The sequence below is a fragment of the Tasmannia lanceolata genome, unplaced genomic scaffold (assembly GCF_043159265.1).
Source record: "Tasmannia lanceolata isolate RefF3 unplaced genomic scaffold, GAP_Taslan_0.1 ptg000019l, whole genome shotgun sequence".
Classification (NCBI taxonomy): Eukaryota; Viridiplantae; Streptophyta; class Magnoliopsida; order Canellales; family Winteraceae; genus Tasmannia; species Tasmannia lanceolata.
Genome location: NW_027518696.1, coordinates 28,159,349 through 28,177,794, shown reverse-complemented (window position 1 = coordinate 28,177,794; position 18,446 = coordinate 28,159,349). Strand labels below are relative to the sequence as shown.

Sequence of the window (18,446 nt, the reverse complement as noted above, 5' to 3'; positions counted from 1 at the left end):
GCTAAAAATTAATTAGGAATCTACGGCATTGAAAATGAAACATAGCCCAATCTCAACTTTCAGTCTCGCCAGTTGTAAAGGAACCAGTAGGCCTGCTGCTTGGATGGGCCATGGCCCAAAAGCTACACCAATCAAATATTCCTACTTATCCAGTAGACTTCTGACTAATTGGTGTGTATTGTCAATCCAACTTCTGTTTAAACTCTTATTTTGCATACGATCAATCAGAAGTCTAGGATTGTCCAGGCTACGATTTTGTTGGCCAAGGCGAACCCTAAGTGGAACACAACAAAATGGCTTGGAGCACAGCCACTCCGGCAAAATTTGATGCATCATTAGCTCTATAAAATGGTGTCATCCCCCTCAGAAAAAAGCAAAATTCAAAGTGTCAATATGATAAGAAAATTGTAGTTATTGAGGGTAATCCCACCGAATTTCTCAAAGGCATGTTGGTAACATTATTGCATTTCTCAGGGAAAAACGTGAGTAGAACTATTGGCTAAAGAAAACAGCAAGAACACTACCTATTCATGGAGGAATCTTTAATTTGGGTTCAGATTGGTTGATCTATTTTTTATACCACAGGTACATCTTTGTCCCTTGTCTTCTCTTTTTGAACTACCTTTTCATGGAATAAAATTGTTACTTTCCAAGAGAAAAAAAACAGGAGCACTGCAGATCACACCAAAGTATTCCGCATATACCATTAAGTATATAGCATACCAATCCTACTGTTAAATCTCACTTAATTTACAAATGGGAACCTGATATAGTTAACTTGGTTGGTGATCCCATGGAATGCCAGAATTTTACATGGAACCTATCCCCTTTCTCAATGCAGCTTGGTCAGAAATGGAAGAAACTGGTTAATAACTCTTGCAGAGAGACAGGCATATCATCTTGGCTCAGTGATTGAACGAAATCCAATGAGAAAGAAACTTGCCCAATGGACCATACTGAAAATCAAGCATTATCACAGCCACGGCGGCACCCTATGATATTTGTTGTGGCCTTAATTCCAGCTTGTATGCCTGTAATTCCATTGGAGATATCAGTACATGTCCCTCTTGAGCTACATCTCCCATTTGCTCAATATACCCAAGCATCTCTATGTCGTCATGCAAAAGATTCAAGGACGTCGCTTTCGCATTCAAAACCACAAGATCCTTGAATACATAGAACAGATTGACAGCCACATTTGCTAAAGTTAAGCATTCCAAACCACCTTTTCGACAGTAAGACGAGTCCCACTGGCGCCTTTGTAAAATAAGAACAAATCTAGAATCTCCAGGTGGAAGCTGAGAATATTTCAAAGGCTGTGGGACTTTGAAGCTAACAATATGCAGATCACATGGTAAGGAAGCCGCTAAGGGGGAGAAGGATCTCGGTGGCAACTGCACAGATATTTCCTCAGGTTTTTTGCCAACAAATGCGTGCATTGGGTAGTTCAAGTGAGCACCGACACGATGGGAAAGAAGAGAGGGTTGGAGGGGCAATGTGGTAGACATGGAATTTGAAGAGGAGATGTTGGATTCCTTTAGGATGTGGAAGAGTACATTCATGGGGCGGTTATCCATCACCCCTTGTCCAAGACCACGCCCATCATCATTGGACAAACGCCTGTCTAGCATAATCTCTAGCCAACCACTTTTAAGGCTTGCCACACCTAACGATTGACGGGAATGGACAGAAAACCGCTGGCCACCTGAGTCCTGCAAGAAGGCAAGCGAGGGCATAGGATAGTAATTTCCTTGCAGAGGGATTTTATCATATGTTTCTCTCCGGCTCATTTGAAAACCATTTAAATCAGAATAAAAAACTCGTTTGTTTTCAATATCCATTTTGAATCTGACTATCAATTCCCTGTCATTGAAGTCTGGTCCAAGAAGCTCAACATGATACTCCTTTTCTATAAGAAATTCCTGTATAGTATTTGCGCCGTTATAAATACGAGTGCTATGAGAGATAGGTGTTTTGTCCCATGTTGTCTTTGGATGAGAATAGAACTCTTGCACCAATGGGCCCTCTGATATTACCACCTTCCCACCTGCTTGAACAATTGGGTGAGCCTCCCCGTTGGGTTTGAATAGGTAGGCCCCACTTCCCCAACTCGAATACATACCTAGTTCTTCTCCCACAACAGTTTGACTGCCATCTCTGTGGCTTATTTTCTGCAACATACCAAGCTTAACATCAAATGTGAGAGTATGATATTGGTTTTTGACATCTGCCATGTCCCCTTCTAGGTTTGAGCAAGAATAAGGAGTCGGACAATGTGAATCACCGAATAGTTTTAGTTTAGAAGGTCTTGCTTTATCACATCCTACAAACCCATTAGCAACATAGTAGGTTTGCAAACCCATTGCAGGAATCGAAGCTTTCCAAAAAAGACGATGCCTTCCAGTAAACATCTTGTCTTTATTATGCTGCAACTCAGGAGAAACTTGGCTTTTCACGCATGTCCAATTTGAGTTTAGAACGCCTACACTTGGGTTGTTAACAATAACCATCACAATTTCATCTCTGGTTTGCTCTGTTGGGTTAAAGAAAACCACCGACTGGACATTTCCTTCCGGAACATTGATTGCTCTGTGAACTGGTTGGACATCATACCTAGACCGTACCTGCTCTGGTTCGAATTGAGACGGTAAGACAGGACTCTGATCTGATTTCTCGTGAAGAACTCCGAGAAGTATTTCAACAGCCTTGGACATGAAAATCTGCAAATCCTGTAAAGAAATGTGCATTCGAGTTCCATAGTCCTCCACCACATGATCTTTAGCGGTGCCAGTTACCCCATCGTGATGCTGGAAAAGAGCTAAATTCCTCCTTGCAGCGGTCAACTTGTGGGAGAAACTAATAGGAAACTTTTCACAGTGTGAGCTCTGACAGTATCCCAACACTAATGAAAAAATCATTTCTGATGCTCGCAATGTCTGTTCCAATATGCGATCCACAGCTTTGAAGAACGGCCTTGAAACATAGTAGCCACTCCAATAATCATGTTGCCTATCAGCGTATGTAAAAAAATCACCCGACAGGGATGGAAAACCCCCGAGTTCTACAGAACCCAACTCACCGGAAACGGAAAAATTTATTCTCTCGGCTTCATCGCGAAGGGCTAGAAAGTAATCTTCGAGAGTACCAAACTTGGCTTCGGCCTTCAGACCAGGATTAGAATTGATATAATCAAATAACAACTGATAGTTTCTAAACTGAGATTCTGCCTCTTCAGTGCTGACATAACGGAAATCATCTCCAAGAGGCACGAGAAGAGTGTTTGTTCTGTACAGAGTTGACTTTTTCTTGTACTGGTCCAATAGCTTTAAAGCTCTCTCCTGCACATTTCCAGCATCTGTCTCAACGGGGTATTGTCCCCATGGGCAGGATTCATAGCTAAAGCCTCGCATTCGAGCAAAATCGAACTGACAACAAACAGCTGGCTCGGGCCCGCACGTGTGTGGAATATCATAGGAGTAGAAGGGCATCATGTGAACAAAAATATCTGTAGTCCCCTCCACATCCCAGCTCTGTCGCCATATATATTCCAAATTTTTGTGCAAGGCTAGTTCTTTTTTCAGCTCATAGTGAGTCCTCTGTATGAGCATATTCTCAAAACCCATGCGGCGTAGCAGATATGCCATTGTGGCTGAATAACCAAATGGATCTATTGCCCAAGCATTTTTTGGAATAACCCCAATTGTATCATTTAACCACATATTTCCCTCCATCATCTGATTCAAAAAGGCCACATTATATATTTTTTAATATTGTGCAAACATGTAGAAAATCTCAAAACTGGATTAATGCCCAGTAAAAATTTACATTTTGGTCCATTTAAATGAAACATCAAGAACACGTCCAAGCAAATGAACAAAAATGCATTACCATCAGGGACAACACTAGTCTTGTAGGATCATAGATTTCATGGCATAGGACGGTAAAAGAGTGATGAAATTCTTTGAGAAAAAAAATCAGCAGCATTGTATGACACAAGGATTTGAGGTGATTGAGGTGCAAGTAATGTAGGCAAGGCATATTCAAATTGCTAATATGAAAAAAATGCAAACATGTGATCTTTCACTCCCTTTTATACTAACGAATGAAAGCAAGTTGATGCGGATGGTAGGACCAATAGGCATATTTGCCCATTAGACAATATTTTCATGTTATTTAGTTTCTAGGATTCTTATTTCCAGGTTATTTAGGGTTTTTTAAGTTCTTGGTGAATAAAAGATTGATTGAGAACCACCCCCCCCCCCCCCCCCCCCCTCTGAGTTCCTCCTCCTCCCCCTCCCCCTCTTCTCCTTCATTCTTTCTCCTCTTTTACCTCTATTCTTCTTCTTTTCTTCTCCTTCTATTCTCATTCTTCTTCTCTTTTCTCCTCTTTCTTCTATTTCTCTTCTCCTGCGCTACATCAATTTGATATCATGGCAAAAGATCAAGGCAATCCCAACAGCATATTGACATTGAAGCAGCCTTTTCTGCTTCGTATCTGCCACAAGTCTCAAGATTAAGGCAGCTTTTTGGTGTTCACAAATTGCCACAGGTAACATCATTTACGCTCTACCTTTCACACAGCCCATAAATCTGGTCGCAGCCATCTGCTGGTGGGGTCCGAGATGGAGTAGGAGGATCAAAAGAGTATCAAGCTCTCTTCTCTATATTTCACGACCTATGGTGGGGTCCGAGATGGAGTAGGAGGATCAAAAGAAAAGGAAAAGTAACCCTAACTGAAAAGGAGGGGGTTTTCACTACATGTCGTGGGGCTACATGATCCCAAACTCTTATAGCTACCCTAAAAAGAAAAGGAATATAAACGACGGAAAGTAAATGACAGAAAGAGGGTAAATGAGTTCGTTTCTCTATATTTCCCTCACCTTTAAGGAGCGTCAAGCTCTCTTCTCTATCTCTCATGACCTATGGTGGGGCCGAGATCGAGTAGGGGTATCAGAAGAGAAAGAAAAAGAACCCTAACTGAAAAGGGAGGGCTCTTTAGGCTACAGGATTTGGGGCCAAAGGATCCCCAAACCCTATAGCTACCCACTACCTAGGAAAGCAGTGAAGAAACCGGTAAAAAAAATAATATACATAGGGTTTGATTCCTTGGCTTTGAAAGTGGGCGTCGCTCCAACTCCTAAGTATTTCGGCAGAGTGGTGACGTCCGGAGGCTTGCAAGAGATTCGGAAAGAAACTGGAGTCAGAGGTGACAATTCCCAGTTTCTGTGGGAATCCCCAAAGCTTCTTAGAATTCTCTCTACTCTCTCTCTCTCTCTCTCTCTCTCTCTCTCTCTCTCTCTCTCTCTCTTAAAAAAAAAGAATCAAAAGCTCTCGGATTTTTTGATCTGATAACAAATGATCCGAAAACACATATTTATAGACTTTGAAATACATTGCCTGCAATTTCCGAAAACGCAGGCTGCGATTTTGGAAATCACAGGATACTATCTGTGATTTCCAAAAGTTGTTTTCAACCTGTGATTTCATGAAATCAAAGGGGATTCTTGAAATCGAAGGCAATGCATTTAGTTCCCAAAAAGTGGTTTTCGGTTTGCCAAAAGTGATCCTGGTTGCCAGAAGTGGTTTCTGGATGCCAGAAGGAGGGTGTCGTGTAGAAACGGGCTTTTCGTTGTATGTCCAGGATCTAGGTTTGGCAAGCTCGGGGCTTGGTTTAAAGATTATGATGGATTCGAGTGGGTTTGGCTTAAGTGGATCATTTGTTTACTGTGTTCAGCAAACTGACCTCTTGTTTTGAAAATCGGAAAAAGATCAAGAGAAAGGCTAGGGAAGCTTCAGGGATCATCATAGGAGTCATCACCGCCCCTACCTATCATTAGTCCGATCTTGACAAAATGGGGTGTCTACACCATCCCAACCCCATCTCTGTTCTAAACCCTATCACAGACACAAATCATTCCTAAGAAAAGAGGCTCAAGAGTAGGAGACAGCAGCAGCGGGGGGCTTTTGCTCAGTAGCAACAGGCCATCTTTCAACGGCAACAACAATTCTGGCCCTTGGCCACATCTTGTCGTTCCTCCGTTCCGTGAGGTAGGAGACTTCCGCAGCTAAGTTGTAAGTTTCGTTTCGTTTCGGACAAAACGAACCGAAATTTCGGTTTCGGTCCTGTATCCGGAATGAAATGCACCATTATTTTGTTTCGTTCCGGATTTCGGTCCGAAACGGGTGAAACAACCCGTTTCGCCCGAAAATGCCTGAAAAAGCGGAAAAATTCAAAAGAAATACACATAATGCCATTATAGCCGTCGGGGGGTGTTTTTTGATGATTCTACCCTCATTTTATGACCGTTTTATAGCCGATGGAAGAGTATTTTCCGTCTTTTCGCATCCACAAGCCTATATATACCCCCTTTAACCATTGTTTTTCCACACTCTTCTCTTTCACCGTTCTCTTACAAACTTCATTTAAACTTTCCCACCAACTAAGATCTACTCTAATCTTCTTCTAAGCTTCCCTAATCTTCTTTTAATTTCACTTTTACACTCTTTCCCAAAATCTAAGATCAAGATCATTTCTCTAAGGGGGGGAGCAAAGCTTGAAAACTACATAGAAGACAAGGCCAACACACAAGACAAACGGTTTATCTCTTCGATCTCTTCCTCTTTTGAAGGCTCCAACTTGGAAGGATTCTTCATTCTCTATTATATTTGAGCTCATCCAACAAAGGCCTCAATTTCAGGGAAGTGAAACTTTCTTTTCTTTTATTTCCTTCTTCTCTTTTTTTCATTTAAAATAAAATACAATGAGTTCGGGACCTTCCGGAGGAGCCTCATCAATTGGTTCCACCACCCTAGATCGGATGACCCGGCATGGTCTTATGGCCTAGTGTTTCCGGGTCAACGAAACTGTGTTCAGTGCACTTTTTGTGATAAAATCATAAAGGGTGGAGGTAATAACACGGCTCAAAAAACATCTAGCGGGTGTTCCTGGCGAAGTAGCGGCATGTAAAAAAGTCAATGCCGATGTAAAATGGAGAATGGGACAACTGTTATAGCAGACGAAAAAAGAAAGAGCTAGGAAAAGTGTAACTAGAGCAGAGGTAGGTGGCTTTTATGGCATACCAGAAGATGAGGAAGAGGAGGAGGGGGAGGAAGAAGAAGACATTGACACTGGGAGACCACCTCCACCTAGGCGTAAGGGGAAGGAAACTGTAGTAGAACCGAGTGGGGCAAAGAAGAAGAAGAAGGGTATTGTAGGGGGGTTAAGATATTTTTTTGCACCACGAACAACCCCTGGATCCCAACCAAGCATTAAGAGTGCTTTGGCAACGAAAGAAACCGTTGATCGTGCAAATATGGCGGTTGGCATGCTTTGCTACGATTCAAACCTGCCTTTCAATGTTGCCAATTCACCAAATTGGCAACCGATGTTTGATGCTGTAAATGCCGTAGGGTCAGGTTACAAGGCACCCAGTTATCATGATTTGAGGGGGGGCATATTAAAAAGATCTGTTGAGGAAGTAAACAACTACTTAGCGGAAGTTAAATTTTTATGAAAATTCAGTGGCTACAGCATTATGGCCGATGGATGGACAGACACCAAACAACGTGCCTTGATTAACTTTTTGGTTTATTGTCCTAAAGGGGTAGTTTTCCTAAATCTATTAATGCATCTGGCATAGTGAAGAATGCCGATGCATTGTTTAAGATTTTTGATGATATTGTTTTAGAAGTGGGTCCGGAAAATGTAGTCCAATTTATAACCGATAGTGAGCCGAGTTATAAAGCTGCAGGGAAGAGATTAGAAATCAAATATGGCACCTTCTTCTAGACCTGGACCCATGTGCAGGTCATTGCTTAGATCTAATCTTAGAGCACTTGGGTAAAGCTGATGTGTTTCCTCTCATAGGAAGCACAATTAAGAAGGCTCGAAAGATTACGAGGTTTATCTGCAACCATGCAGCCCTCTTGAACTTGATGAGAAAGAATTTCACAGGTGGAAGGGACTTGTGTCGCCCTTCGTGGACCAGATTTGCTACAATTTTCATTAGCATACAAAGTCTGGTGCTTCATAGGAAAGCCCTTCAACAGATGTTCGTGTCTGACGAGTATAGTACTAGTAGGTATGTCCGACACCAATTGAGAGAAGAGATAGTTGGTACCGTGTTGGACAAAGAATTTTAGGACCTGTGTAAGTATATTTTAAACATCAGCGAGCCTTTAGTGACAGTGCTACACTTGGTAGATCGACAAGACAAAACAGCTAAGGGTTAGTTGTATGAGGCCATGGATAGGGCCAAAGAGAACATCAAGGCTAGGTTAAGGAACAAAAAATCAGATTATATGCCCATCTGGAGGATTATTGACCAACGATGAGATAAACAACTTCACAGTCCCCTCCACGCAGCGGGATATTTTCTAAACCCTGCTCTCTTTTTCAGTCCAACTTTCTCCAAGCATAATGAAGTCACCAGAGGCTTGATGAAGTGTGTTAGCAGATTGGTAGCTGACAAAGGAACGCAGAACACCATCACCAGTCAAATTGAGTGCTATCGGGAGTCCTCCGGTATGTTTGGAACTAAGTTGGCAATCCACAACAGAGGAAAGTTGGGACCAGGAATATTTGTTGCTTTATTCATTCAATTAAGTTTATTTCATTTAAAATCTCTATAGGTAAATGATTAACTATTCATTGGTTTTGTACATTTGCATGGTGGAAGCAATTTGGAAATGACGTCCCGGAAGAATTACAGAGTCTCGCTGTCAGAATTCATAGCCAAACCTGTAGTGCGACTGGATGTGAAAGGAACTGGACCACCTTTGAACACGTCCACTCGGCAAGGAGAAATAGGTTGGAGCATGGCCAATTGAATGACCTGGTGTTTGTGCATTACAACCTTAAGTTTCGAGAAAGGTATGGTACTTAATTAGATTAATGTTCACAGATCTCACCACTTGTCTTTAAGCTTTAAAAAGTCATTTGTGTTGGACATTATTTTCAGGGACTTAAAGAGAATCTTCTACCACTAGCGACCCACTGTGTATAGATCACCTAGATTGGGTTGCATAAGATGAAGATATTATTTTTACCCCAGAAGATATTGGTTGGGAAAACATTGAAGCGCCAGCTGGCGGGGCCGACGACGATACAATCCTTGAAGATCCTCCTTCTAGAGTTGGTGGTGCAGGTGGCGGCGACGACGGTGAGGGCTACCAGTCGGTTGAGTATGATGATCCCCAACCACCCTATTCACCATGATGTAGTGAGCTATGTATTAGAGACATGATGTGAGATGTGACTAAGAGTTGTATTTTCTTTTCTTTTTTGTATTTTCTTGTTTTTTATGTATTGAACTTGTCTTAGTGTGTTTTAACTTTTTAAGGAATAAAATTGATGTCTTTTTACATATTTGGTTCACTTAATTGTTTCTTATAATATTCTAATAATTTCTGATTTTTTTAGATTTTTTCCATATTTTTGACTATTTAAAAAAAATTCCCTCCGGGAAGCGGAACGAAAAGTTTCGACTGAAACGCGGAACGAAACGGCTGAAACAACGAAGCGTCGCCGAAACGAAACGGCGAACGAAACGGATTTTATAACTGTTTCCTTTTCAATTTGCAGAAGGAAGAAGGATTTGATTGTATCTAAAAGGACAGCTTATCCCCATCCCTAAAGAGGGTAACTTGACGAGCAAGTTTCCAATACATACAAGGCAAGAAAGGTAAGTTAACTTTACAATGGCTACTAGTTATGTGGTAATTAGGAAAGTTACCTGCCAACATGCAGTATAAGGTAACAAAGCAACGCTAAAAAAAAGGCAAGTAGTTGTTGTATCACACTTGTCATCAATAGTTAGTCAACAACAAACAAAAAAAAGTTGCTTTTTGAAAGATAAAAGTTGCTTTTTGCTTGGCATAGTACTGTAACATTTCGAAAAGGTGAAGATGTCAAATAAAAGAAGGAATCAAGTGCCATTATTATTTCATGTGGGCACCACTACTGTTTTTGAATGGTTGAAAACAAAGAAACTAGCTGGAAGTTACACGTAACTTACCCACTTGGTAAGTTACACTCAGTAAGTTACTTTTTTTTTTTTTTTTTTTTTTGAAAGACGACAAATTTCATTAATATTCAAATAGCAATCGGACCAGGAGTCCCATCCTGCAATTACAAAATATTAAGGTGAATTAGCACGGGCATACCCGAAGCCAATTCAAAAGCAACCAGAAAAGATTACAAAACTCAACTATTCCTTTCCTCTATTGCAATGCCCATATTCCTTTAGCTATACATAATTCTAATGTACACATAATCTTTTCCTCTATACGTTTGTTCATTCCTTTCCTCAAACCTTTCTCCTGTACCTTTTTGGACTGCACAAAATTCTAGTTTTCCTAAGTGAGTACTTCTTGAGATTATATGAAGCCAGAATTCATGAAGACTACCAGTGCTACAAGATTCTGAACCAGCAGACGTGTCGCCTGAAATCCTAAGGGTCTAGTTTTATCATAAAATTTCAAGGGAATCAGCTGATCTAGCGCATCCAGACTAGATAACCTTAGTGAAAGAACGAGTCTCTCAAGCTTTGGCTATTGGAAATAAAAAAAACTCCTGGATAACGACCAGCAATCACATTAATTTTAAACAATATATACCTTGAATGGTGCTGGGGGAATTACTCTCTACTATCCTACAAACTAAAATCCTGTAGTTTCAACTAGAGCCACCAATCTAAAACAATACTGCACTACCTCCTCATACACTTTACTGAGGGGAACGTCCACACTCATCTCTCAAACTAATCTATTTAAGCATCTACTCCAGACTTCTTTTAAATTTCTATTTCTCTTGCCCTTTTTCCTTATCTCTTTCCTTCATTGCAAAAAACAGTTTTTTGGTTGCCTCCAAGTCTTCCTCATATGTAATCCCAAAAACATCCCCCACCGACAATAAGTCATTGAGCTCTTCCGAGAATGATCCCCTACTCCTAGAATCTTCAGAGCTATTATCAATCTGCTTTGCCTTACCTTTAGGGTCCTTAGAGACTTGGGGCTCCCCAGCTCGCAGATCTTCAATCCGCCCTGAGATGGCCGGCACAACAGCTACCCCCAGAATCGGGCTGGATCGATTGTTTTTCAGGTTTCTGATAAAAAAATTTCTCTCTTCCTCCCAAAGACGTCGCCGGGTACATCTTTCCTTTTCTAGAACTTTACGGAATATGGGGAGATCAAGGAGAGGTACGTGCAGTTCCTTATCACTGGTCGATTCCGAATTAAGATCAAGATTGTTGATGGAGGATGAGTTTTTCTTTAGCTCAGACCAACGCTTTTTTAGCGGGCTAAGAGAAGTCTCACAAGGGGTGGGTGATTCCTTCCTAGCAAGTTTTTCATTGTAGAGGAGGTCTTTCAGCAGTTTGAAATCTCCATCCTCAAACGAGAAGCCCTGAATGGGCGGAGAGCTTCCATCCTCAAACAGGAAGCCCTGAATGGGCGGGGAGCTTCCATCCTGGGCCAATTCTTTTCCCGACATAGCTGGCGAACTGATAGCGTCGAAATTTTGGAGGAGCTTCTGAGATTCGACAATTAGTCTCCTTTTCCTGTGGTTTTTTTCCTAACAATACCTTTCAATTTTCTCGTAAAGACTGAAAGGCCCCCTCAAGTAGCTAGTACCTGTATTTCCGTGTTAGTACTTCTACGGTGTGCGTTAACTTTTCCTGTACGCAGGCTCTTAACTTTAGAATTTTTATTATTGTCACTATTGAATCTAGTTTTTTATCTTTAGCGCCTTTTTGTCCTTTACCGAGGTCAAAATACAGCTATCAGCAACATCTTTTCGAGAGGCCTTTCCATTCTTGTCACGAGACACTGCATTTAGTGTTTTCCGTGTCGATCCACTTTCAGCCTGGCCCCACTTTCCAGTCACATCAGCTTTCCTACTCTCTGACATTCTAGATGAGATGATGGCGGTAAACTTTAGAGATTCAAAATTCAAACCAGATCCCACCAACGGCACTCTGTAAAGGTCGCAGGTATCGGGATTAGTGTTTGTCACCTTTTCCGGTGAGGCAGCCATCGCCGGCAGCTAGGAGCCGGAAATCTGTTCAGGGCCGTCACAAATGTCCAAATTATCTTTACTGCTTGATTCCCCTATAACCGATACCGCCATACTATTAATGCTATCCTCAGAGATCATCTTAACTCCAATAGAATAAATGCTGGACTCCAATCTTAAATTAATGGATGAGGGCATAGATTTCCACAAGGGAGTTAATACCAATGCTGATGCAAAGGACATGTAGTGATCGTGATTACCAAAGAGCTGGGTTTGGATCACCTAGCCCAGATGCTGCCCAAAGTATTCCACAGTTGACGTTTATCAGGTGTGAAGAGGGATATCATAAAATCTGATCCTAATGGTTCTTGCTCCCGTGTTATAAGCCGGGAACCAAGGCTGAAGAGAAGAGAGATATCCTCCCAAAAGGTCACCTCCACGCCGGAGGATTGCAGTCGACCTCAAGGGGTAAGGGGTAAGGGGTCGGCATGAGTATCAGCCTGAGAGGGGCCGGTAAGTTACTTATTTTATCTACACCACCCCCTTTTTTTACCTTGGGCACCCCCCTTATTTATTAATAGGCCCACTAAGCAGATTTTGACCCCCATTTTTCCCTTGGGCACCCCCTTAGCCATAAGTGGGTGATGACATAGATTACTTCTTTGTTACGTGAGTGAGAAGGAAAAAAAAGAGAAAAAAGGGAAAAAAGGAAAAAAAAACAGAGAAAGAGAACCTTGTCTTCTCTCTCTACACTTTCTCTCTCTCTTCACCCGACCAATCTCCACTCAGAATTTGATCTTGCCATCAACACGAAAGTTGTTCGTGACAACTTGAGGAGTATATTGACCCACTCACAGCAGCCACAACGAGCGCAGGCACTACTTCAAGCAACTTTGGCCGTCCGTATGTTTTGGTCTGACCGTTGAACCGAGGTATCCGAGAGTCCGATTTGAGATCCGCGACAGGTATTGTGTTCCATTTGACATGACGGAAAAATTAGATGGTTGATTTCATTTTTCGACACCAATTGCTCCACCGTTTGTTCCATATTTTGATGGATAGGAGGATCAATATTTTTTGCACCACGGGTTCCATATTTCTATGGTTATGATGACCTATTCCTATGGAGATTTTGATGATGCGTTTCTAGAATGAATCAAGGCACTTGATGCATACCATAAGTACTATGGTTATGATCATCAAATAACCATTCATCAGAGTCAAGGATATAGTATGCAGCAACGCTAGGTCGAAATGGAGATTCTTCGGGCAAGCCACCATTCCGTCTATCGGAAGTTCGTTATGAGTTTATGAGAATTTATGCATATCAGTATCAGTAGAGGTTAAAATGCGAGCGAGCAACGTATAGGCAAAGATTGATGCGTGAAGAAGCTGCTCGACGAGAAGAAGTTGCTCAACGTAAACAAGAAGCCGAAATTGCAGCAACGAACAAATATCTAAAGCGCCGCATACGTAAGTGGGATTTGCACAGCTGCTTAGCCACTTCTTGTCCCCTACCATCTATTGATGATATTAGTTCTCAAGAAGGGGAGAAGGAATTTGCTAACACTAATAAGGAGCCACATGATAATCCAGCTGGCATGTGACCATTATAGTTGTTGAGCCCAAGATTATGCCAAATACAGAGTCCATGATGTTAGAGTTAGTGCCCTAAAAGTCAGTGCATTTCCTTTCAATTAAAGTATCAATAAAGTTTCATTTCATGACATATTAAGGGTATTAGTCAAAAGAATGTGTGCTTACTTTATGACACATGTTCGTTCTTAAGTTGCAAAGTAGGAATGCCATGCTCAAGATTCACAGATCCAAGGGACCAAGGAGATATGGCATTCCAGTTCTTTGTAGACCTTAATAGTTCCTGATTGGGTCTGAGATTGGACATCTCTTCATATATACAACCAGCACCATCCTTGACAACATGCATGTGTCGTAAGATGACTTATCTTGGTCATCTGGGTAGTGGACCCTAAGCAAGAAGAGTGGGTGCGACGATTGGATCGCGCACTAAACAGGATCACATTGGAACAACCTATGGATAGGAGATTATAAGGTTGTTCTACCAGACAGGACCCTTTACATGTCCTTTAACCTGAGGGGTCAAATTGGTTTGTGGGCCCGTTCTAGGGTTTTGGTCTATATTATAGTGGTTCTTGTTTAGAGCCACATTCGGATAGTACTAGATCATAGGACAAACCCTCGAGATCAATATGGATACCCAATATGGAATTCTCTGCTCTAAACTTTAGGGAAAGACATTTACAATTTCAGTAAGAGCGGTAAGCCTATTAAAATACATGGCCATGTGGATTTGATAAAAGGTTTATCAAAAAGGTTTTGAAACATTAAGTTATAATAGTTTTGCAAATGCATTTGCGAGGCTTACACCTCGGAATGGTATGCCATAAGTGGGCCCAAGGGGTAACATGATATGACGGTCATCTTCAGGGTTACGTCTCAATTAGAGGCCACTGACTCAATGTGATTGTAGTTTAACTACGGAGCGAGATCGTAGTGAGCCCACAATTGGGTTCTGTAGGATCGACCGTCGGATCCCTTCAAGGATCCCACTCATAACTCGAATGCCCCAAGTACATTCTTATGAATGAGGGTCCCGCATTTTATTTATAAGCATTTACGGATATGATCTGATGGAGAAGAAACATTGGAAATGTTTAAAAGGATTTTAGAAATCCATTGGAGCCTTTTCTATTCCTATAGGATGGGATTTAATATATTTAATATATTAATTAGTGAGAGTTATATAGAAGGGGAGTGAATTATACTGTATACAGTTGAGATTACGAGCGGGGTGAATTATCCTAGAGAATTCAACCATGGGGTGAATTATCCTAAAAAGTAGGGATTTGTTTCCTACAATTTAGGATCTACCTTTTGAGAGATATTTTAGGAGAATACATCTCCAAAAAGTTAGGAAAAGATAACCTATCTTCAAACAAGAGCATACTAATGGTCCTTGTAATCCTATTAAATGAGAAACTCAACATAGGATAGGATTAAGGAGAGATTGTCGAGAATCAATATCCAAACCAACTACAACCACCTAAACCTATTTAAAGCCACCCTTGGTCGAATTTTGATGATCCCAACTCATCCCTAACTAAAAAGTTTGGAATTCCCTCTCTTCCATTCTCTCACTAGACTCTCTCTACACACTCTCTCTAGGAAAACTAATAATATTTGATAGAATTAGACAAAGGCTTTAAAAGAGAAATTGTTTCTCTCAACCTAAAGGACTGATTTGTATCAGTGCCTTGCTGGAATAAAAGTTATTCCATCTCCAATTGTGCAAAAGAATTAGAATCCATCGATACAACTTGCGAATTCGCGGCGTTGAGGACGTGCACGGATATTCGAGGAGTAGATCAAGCGGAAGAATTCGTAACTTCGAATTCTAAAGGTAAAGTATTGATCTTTGAATGTTTATTTCAATCACCATATGATCATCTAGTTCTCTAGGATCCTGGGTGAATAGGCAAAATCGAAGAAAATTTTTATTCTACGCGATTTCTAGTTCTGCTGCGGGTGGCGAATTTGCCTGAGGTGAAAACCCTTCCAACACATGATAGCAGATACAGAATCAGAGATGGAAGATATAGAGCCAGAGAGTCCAGTGACTGATGAGCCATTGCCAGTAGCATGCAGAGCACGATCAGTTTATTGAGGATGCCGATTCCATATCAGTACACTAGCACGGTGACAGTATTGATTCTACAGTATATATTCCGATCGAGATGGTTGTGGAGGTTGAGACAGAGGATTTTAGTGCACATGACGATCATTAAGACGATTGTCAGTTTGACCTCACTGAGCCAGTTACTGTTCCAGCGGATGACTTTATTACTAATTTCATTGAGCCTGATGAGAAACCGGTAGATGTTGCTCTTAGAGGATGGTCATGGATTGGCACTACACATAGCTATCATGCCGATACAGGAGGAGTATGTTGCTATCTTCCCAGCAAGTTTACTTCTCCAGAGCAGCTTGTGTTCTTATGATTCTACATGGGCGATTTCTTCCCTCTCACTCCGTCGGCATTTTAGATGCTTCTCACAGTTGTCATGAGCACTAGACATCAGGAGTGCCTGCGACGGATTACAACTCCTACTCCTTCGGTGAATCGTCTACATATTTGATCAAGGGGGACTAGAACTCTAGGGCGTGTTCTTTTCAAGCAGGGGAGAATGACGTGGATTGTAGGACCAATAAGAGGTATATTTGCCCATTAGATATTATTTTGATGTTATTTAGTTTCTAGGTTTCTTATTTCCATATTATTTAGTTTCTAGAATTTTATTTCCATGTTATTTAGATTTAGAGCATTTATTTACTTTCCATTTATTTCAATTGCCTGTAAATAAGCCTCATGTATTTGGGTTTTTTATGTTCTTGGTGAATTAAGGATTGATTGAGAATGACCACCCCCCCTCTCAAATTTCTTCTTCTTCGTCCTCCCCCTCTTCTCTTCTATTCTTTGTCTTCTCTTCTACCCCTATTCTTCTTCTATTCTTCTCCTTTCATTCTCTTGTTCTCTTTTCTCCTCTTTCTTCTTTTTCTCTTCCCCAGTCCTACATCACAAGTACATTTCCAAATGAAGTAATTTTGTAAGTAATAGGCATCTAAAATCCAAAATAGATGCACATTTGCTGATGGAACATTTTGCTTTTGCCATATGTAAACTATTGATTTAGTAAAGCCATTTTAGGAAAACCAAGCAAGCTGCTACCAACACTACTCTAAAATCCATGGAAAGCCGTAAGCCCAGGTGAAGCAAGGGATAAAAGTAGTCTGATGCCAGAGTATGCAAGCATTTGGCTCAAGGTATAGAGACATATTGATGCAATTTCAATGCCCCGGCTCTACATGAGCATAACTTTTGACTCAAGCATCCATGCCATGTCCAGAATATTTGTCTTCAAACAGCAATGAAATGCCTAGGCAACAATAAGATACTTGTTTCACAGTTTTCCATCATTTTAAAGTGTTTCTTTTCCATTTAATATTTTTATAGCAGAGGGTCATATCAAACTTTTAGTAGGAAAGAAATATAGCAGAGGGTCAACAACAAAGAAATATATTTATATATTTAGGGGATTGATATCTGCAATCTCTTGTGGTGGTAGCAGGTATGGTCATGGAGTACATAGGAGTTAGGCTCTGTTGTCTAACTACAATATGTACGCTTAAAATCCTCTCATTATTTACGTCTAAAATTTAAAATAATTGAGATAATTTTGAAAAAAAGTATTTAGCAGAAAATATATAACAGAATTTTTTTAAAATAAGTTGAGGTTTTTCAAAAAAAAATACAGAAATAAAATAATAACTACTAGTGGCATTCTTTCTTTTTTTTGGCATGGTAAACTAATAGTGCCAATAAAAAAATAACAACTAATAGTAAAGATGAAAAATATCGCGATATTATTAGTGCAGTTGGTGCTGTGGGGATAACAAATTATACATGATGAATTGAATTATCATGATATTATTTTGTATAAATATCATGCTTTCAATTTATAAGAAATAATCATTACACAGGTTGCGACATATGGATTGGCCAGTGAGCTTTTTAATATTCATGACTGGTGTGGAGCTCATGTACTGCTGGCTTGTGAGTTGTGATTGATGAGTATCAACACAAGACCTGACACATGATTGTGCAATTGTGTCATTTGTACGTGAGAGCCGAAGGGAAATGAGAAGGCCACAGGGCAAGGCCAGAATCAAAATTAGTTAAAGAGATGAAAAGTAAGTAATTCAAATAATGGTCACATGGTTTACCATATTGGACACATAGGTGAAGCAAATGACAAAACATTGATGCAATCTAGATGCCTTACCTATACATGAGCATCAATTTTCACTCAAGTGTCCATTTATTTCCACAGTATTTGAGCTAGAAAAAGCAAAGAGAGCTCTGGAGATCAATTTCACAATTTTTTAAGAATTTGCTATCATTTTAGACACCATTCAAAAACAACGATATCATGATGTAGGATGGGTACCAACAAGTCAGTATTCAAGTAGCTCTTATACCAATTGATGTAGGGTGGGTACAGAAAGATCACTATTCAAACAGCTCTGGCACCAAAATGATGCAGGAAGGAAGGGGAAACACTAGGTATGTTGCAACTCTAACACCAACTGATGTAGGGCAGTCAAAAGAAAGGATAACTTAGGTCTTAAAGGTATTGGAAGGTGAAAGTTTTGGGCAGGGAAAGGCGGGGCAGAAGGTTTATAATAATTCTTCAATAACTATAACAGATATAGAAATAATCCATAACATATAAAATTGGTATCAGATCTTTTAAATTTACATTTAAGACCTATAAATGGGATACTGAGAGAGTTATATGTTCTGTTAAAGCTAACGGGTCAAAGGTGAAGTAAATTT

The 18,446-nt window shown here is 40.5% G+C and overlaps 1 protein-coding gene across 1 annotated transcript in view; it reads right to left on the bottom strand.

Annotated features, from left to right (window-relative positions):
- Positions 1–500: 500 nt before the first annotated feature.
- GMII (golgi alpha-mannosidase II) overlaps positions 501–18,446 on the bottom strand; it is a 49,222-nt gene continuing 31,276 nt past the window's right edge. The window contains exon 4 of the mRNA XM_077361612.1: positions 501–3,734. Coding sequence (XP_077217727.1) covers positions 993–3,734 — 2,742 coding nt within the window. The 3' untranslated portion in view covers positions 501–992. The remainder of the gene's footprint in view (positions 3,735–18,446) is intronic.